Below are 6,000 nucleotides of genomic sequence, written 5' to 3'. Positions count from 1 at the left end.
AAATAGGCCACATTTGTCAGAAACTGACTCCCCAACTCCGTGTGAGCCACCCCGCCTCATCCCCAGCCTTGTTTTTTTTTTTTTTGTTTTTCCCTACTCTGCAGTCAGCCTGACTTTGGCAAGCAGTCAAGAAGTGAACAAGAGAGATGGAAGTGCTCTGGGTATCTGACCCCTTACTGGCCACTCAACCATGCAAGCTGTGAAGCCCAGTTTAAAAAAAAAAAAATGTTGTCTTTCTTTTCCTCTCACCCCCTAACGAACTGCCTCTTTCTCTTCCCCACCATCACAGAAGGAAAACAATCAAAAGCATTAGTATTCCCGTGAAAAGGGCCAGTCACACAGGGGATGACTGCAAGCCCTTCGTAACCACTCCAAGACGCTGCCAGGGCCTGAGAAGGAACAAACTCCAATTGCTCCAGTTCAAACTGGTCCTGGCCTGGTCAGACGGAGGAGACAGAGCAGTGATTCACAGCAGGACGTGGTACTTGCAGACTGACCATTCTCTCAGGACTCACTAGGGTCTCTTCTCTGACGAGATGATACCTGGTGTGCAAGTCTCCTTTTAGAAATGCATAGATTCTGCTATATATTTCTTTTCTTGTTGGTCTCCTAAGAACAACTGGAAGCTCTTACCTAACCTGAAGTATCTCCTTGTGTTGCTTTCAGGAATTGGGACACTCACCCAGGACACACTATGGTGCTTCAGTCAAGTGAAAGGCACTATCGAGATTGGGACCACAGAAGGTAGGAGAAATCCCCATACCCTTTTCCTTGCCTCCTTGGGAGTTTGTGCTGGTTTCAAAATTAAACACTTTCATCTTTGCTTTCACGAATCTAAGTCCCCACACACCCTAGAATTGCATTCTAAGCTAGAAATAGATTTAATAATTTCTTTCTCTCTTTCTCTCCTGTTTTTTTTTTTTTTTTCTGTTGATATTTATTTTGTTCCTACCAATGAGGCAGCACTGAAATGAACTTTCAGTAAAATAGGTTTGCAGAGACAGAGGCTAAACTAGGCAAGCCTTGTTTCAGGATGGTCATCAGCGCTGTAGAATTCTGAGTCCAAACACTTTAAGACTGTCAGCCATAATTCTCTCCCTTCCATTCTATGTGGAGGACCATTGGCAATACATGAAGTGCGGAGGGAGACTGAAGAATTCAAGTCTGGTCATATGACTTATGGGAACATTGAATCCCAATCTTAGCATATAATTGCCTTTCTGGTTCTCAGGAGACTTTCCTATTCCAGGGTCCTTTACCTGGGATAATGCATTAGTTTTCCTCCTCCTGAAGAACTGCTTATTTTTCTTTATTTTCTTCTTTCATAAGCCTGGGCTTGGAGACCCCCATGACTCTCCCTAAGGGTGTCTGCATTACAAAACACTGGATGACAGGCAATTGGAAGGAACTAGAATAGTACTTCTGGGTGTTTTAAATCATGGTTTAGCTCTTCTAGCAGAATGCAGTAGGGCTTGCCTGAAACAGATTTTGCTGCTTTGATGGTAGCTTTAGATTTTAGATGTGGTATAACACAGGTGTAAAACTAGTTTTAAAGAATGATGAAGTGAACAGTTGACAGGATTGAACACTATACTCAAACTAACATACATAAATGCATGTGAACTTCAGGTCATTCTGTAGCACTTCAATTCTGAGTAAAAAATAATTCGAGCAAAAATTAATCTGAGTAATTTGGAAAAGGTAGTTTATTTACAATCTTGCTATAATTCTTTTGTAGAGAATCTAATAGTGGGTGACCAAAAACCAAATACTCTATGTTTACAAAGTAGGAGAAAGCACACTAAAATAAATTAATAAATAAATCTATATAAAATTATATTTAAAAGAAATTGACACAATGTTTGCACATATTTATAAGGTAGAGTGTGATGTTTCGATATGTGTATATTGTGTAATGATATCAAACCAAGATGATTAGCATATCCATTACCTCATACGTTTATTATTTCTTTGTGGTAAGAAGATTCTAAATCCTCTCTCTCTTTTGAGATATACCATATGATATTGTTAACCTACTCACCCTACCGGGCTAAAGAACAAAACTTATTCCTCAGATCTATTACTTTATATTTATTGACCAATCTCTTTCCATCTTCCTACCCAGGCCTCTGGTAACCACTATTTACTATTCTCTACTTCTATGAGATTGACTTTTTTAGGTTCCTCCTATGAGTGAGAAAATGTGGTATTTGTCTGTGCCTGGCTTATTTCACTTAATATAATGCCTTTCATGTTTATCCATGTTGCCACAAATGACAGAATTTTTTCTTTTTTATGGCTGAGTAATATTCCATTGCATATATATGTGTGTTTGTGTGTATTTTTCATATATATATATATAACTGTATGTATCTATTCATCTGTTTATGGACACTTAGGTTGTGTTCATAATTTGGCTATTGCTACTAGAGCTGCAATAAACATGGGAGAGCAGATTTCTTTTCTATGTACTGATTTTATTTTGTAAATATAGACCAAGTAGTGGGATTACTGGATCTAATATTATATTTGTATATAGCATCCTCTATTTTTGAGATGAATTGTCAAATAGAGCCTTACAAAAGATCCTTCTAAAGCCCCTACGAAGACAGATAGAAACTATCAATCCCATTTTATGTCACCTAAAAAAAAGAATTTTGAGTGTCTTCTATATGACAGCACTGTGCTAGACATTAGAAATTTTTTTAAAAAGGAAAGAAAAAAAATGACCTACTCTCTAACCTCATGGATCTTAAGAAAAGGAAGCTCAAGTGAATACATTGTTTTAAATCTTGGCCATGATTCAAAATCATTTGAACTTTTTAAATAATGGAGACTCCCAGGTCTCCAAGAGCTACTAAGTTAGAGTTTCAAGGGTCAGGGTGATACAATGTGTGTTAGTTTACCCAGTTAATTCTAATGTAGTGGACTAGCATTGGGCATCACAAAGCTAGAGGACTTGTTCCAAGTAATCCATTATTCTCTCACTCTGCACTTAAATCTTAAATCTTGTCCTTGTGACTGGCTTCTTATCAATTATGAGAATTCTGAGTGTTTGCTGTAACTATAGGTCTTACCAATTGCAGACTTATTATTTGCTTAAGACAAATTATTAAGATAATACAGATACAGCATTGGCCATAGTGCTCAATACTTTGTAAGTACTAGATATTTGTAAGCTATAATTATAAATATTATTATAATTAGACCTTCATTCTAAATTAATCTTCACCAAAACCTTATGACAGGTAAGAATTTTTATTCCCACATTACCTATGAGGATATTGAAGTCAAGCAAACAAACAAAAAATATTAAGTACATTGCCAAAGGCACTATAGCTTATAAATGGGTGATGCAGTTTTCAAACCTAGTCTTTGGGACTCCAAAGCCCCTGCTTTTTAAACATTGTTTTGAAAATAGAGACTCTGACTTAGTAGTCTGGAATGAAGGCCTGGAACGTGCATTTTACACACATGCCCTTACATGATCATTATGAATACACGTGAACTGAAGACAGGTTGAAACGTTTACTGTGCATAATACAAAAGTAGCCTGCTTGAACTGACTGTTAGGTGGGTCAGAGTCAGGATCAAAATGACAATCGATCCCTATTTTGTTTGGAAAATGCACTTTTAAATAGTGAATAAAGGGAGAAACTTTTTAAAAAGAAGAATTAGGTTAGTCACAAACACACAGCCACTGGCATGGAGGTTCCCTAGCCAACATATCTTAGATGTCATTTAACCTGCACTAACACTGCCTCAATGGAAGTTGAATATTTGTTGAGTGAATTAATAAAAGACTTTCACTTGCTACTCGTTAAAAATCAGGTTTCCTTTGGTTTAATTGGCATAATCTACCCAAGTTAATTTTCTATACAATCAAAGTCAATAAAAGTTATTCAGCTTTCCCTTCCATGTTACTTATTCCTATTAATAGCTTTTTCTATTTCAGTTCTATCACTTTCTAGCTAGTTACCTTGGCAAGTTAATGTCTCCATGCTTCAGTTTTCCTCATGTGCAGAATGGGGATAATAGTATAGTCACCCATTATGGCTATAAGGGCTAGGAGGGGGGGTGTGTGTGTGTGTATACACATATACATATATGTGTATATATTATATATATGCATACATATATGTGTATAATATACATATGTGATACATATATAATATACAATATTATATATAATACATATAAAATATATATTACATATTATATATAACACACATATATATTAATATATGTAACACATATAATACATATATAATAATATATGTTATATATAATATATATCAGACCATTACCAATAGGTTGTTATAAGATGTTCAATTTGCATCTTGGTGCAAGATACTTATGTACATCTTGGGTATCAAGTAGTAGACTAGAATTTTTTCACATGTCAAATTATTCTATGGGGCTTTAAATGAATTATACTATGAGTTCAACAATAAGCATTTGGTGAGTGCTTACTATATCCAGGATACTGTCTCAGAAAGTAAGAAGGTTGTAAAGATAAATAAAATATAGTCCAAGTTCTCAAGAAATGCACCATTGAAGAGGAGACAGAGTATGGCCTGGAAGAGTAAAGCATCACATCAAATAAACACAAGGTAAAATGAGCTGCAGATAAAAGTACTTAGGCTAAAGACTACAATGCTTTGACTACCAGAGAGGTAGGAATCTCACACATTTGGTGGAGAAAAATAGACTTGTGGGAAGAAAACATTTAAGACAAACCTTAAATAATTTAAAAAACCATAACATTTATTCTTTTATTTTTGTGATTACTAAAACAATATATTCTCAGTGTAGAAAAGCTTAAATTTAACCAATAAAAATCAGAAAATAAATGTCATTCAGAAACCCACAACCCACAGATTAGCATTGTTAAAAATTTATGGTATATTTTTCTAATCTCTTGATTATGCATATATGGTCATTAATTGATTCAGTCAAGAAACAAGTACTGTGTGTCAAATACTGTGCAAGGAATTGCTTAGTTTACATCAAACAATATCCATATTATTTTTTTTACCAAAATGGAGTCATAATGGAAATACTATTTTGTAAATTGATGTTTTTACTTAAGAATGTATAGGATCATCTTTCGTATAATAAGAGGTACATATACCCTAGTTTTATTTACCTAGATTTTCAATATTTATAACATTGTTATGAACACCTAATAGTAAAATCTTTACATTTATCCAGGAAAAGCAGTGTGATATAGTGATTAAGAGCATATGTTTCACAGTTAAAAATACCTGGTTCAAATTTAGCTTCACTACTTATGGGCATGGAGTAAGTTACCTCAAACTTTTCATGATTCTATTTCCTGATATGTAAAATTGGGATAATAAGAGCTAGCTTGAAGAACTCTTATGATAATATAATTAGACATATATTTTAAACAACATAGCACATAGACATGATTCAGTAATCATGATTAGCTACTGTGATTATGTCACTGGGACACATTCTCAAAAATAGCATTCCTTGGGCTTTATAGGAAGTCTTATGAGAGACAATGTGGCTTTATTAGAGCGGAGAAGGTGCAGATGAAGAGAAAACAGGTTCCAGGCTTGTTTTGGAGGCAATAGGCTGCATTTTAGGGGAGAAGTAAACTAAGAAATTAAGATAGTTTTCAGGTTTTAGCTTTGAACAACTGGGTGGTTGGTGGGCTCCAGTTACTAACACCAGGAAACCTGAAAAAGAAAGATATTTGGGGAGAAAAATCATGAGCTTTGTTTTGAACATAATTAATATGAAGTAACTATGAGGCACAACGTATAAACATCAAGAAGGAAGTTGTATGTATATATATGAGTCACATATATGTCTTGGAGAGACAGTCTCAGAGATGGAGATAGAACCTGGGGAGGCCTCAGCATGCAGATGGTGTTTGGAACCATTGAACTGAATGAGATCACATAACTTATGCAGATCATGTGGACATGCAGTCAACAAACAATTTTGATGACCTAAACTCTCACTGTT

The 6,000-nt window shown here is 35.0% G+C and overlaps 1 protein-coding gene across 4 annotated transcripts in view; it reads left to right on the top strand.

The window, feature by feature from the left end:
- The first annotated feature begins 267 nt into the window (after positions 1-267).
- Positions 268-6,000, top strand: part of PPP2R2B (protein phosphatase 2, regulatory subunit B, beta) — a 516,438-nt gene continuing 510,705 nt past the window's right edge. For 2 of the 4 annotated variants that reach the window (XM_012001551.1, XM_012001552.1), the window contains exons 1-2: positions 333-481; positions 667-744. Coding sequence is in view for 2 of the 4 variants with exons in the window: in XM_012001547.1 (XP_011856937.1) it covers positions 537-546; positions 667-744 (88 nt within the window). In the remaining 2 variants the exon portion in view is untranslated. Of the gene's footprint in view, positions 547-666; positions 745-6,000 lie in introns of all 4 variants that reach the window. The other 2 variants (XM_012001547.1, XM_012001545.1) reach the window with 2 other exon arrangements.

This window comes from Mandrillus leucophaeus, unplaced genomic scaffold (assembly GCF_000951045.1).
Source record: "Mandrillus leucophaeus isolate KB7577 unplaced genomic scaffold, Mleu.le_1.0 Scaffold663, whole genome shotgun sequence".
NCBI lineage: Eukaryota > Metazoa > Chordata > Mammalia > Primates > Cercopithecidae > Mandrillus > Mandrillus leucophaeus.
Note: the sequence above shows the minus strand (reverse complement) of the source record. Positions and strands in the feature narration are given on the sequence as shown.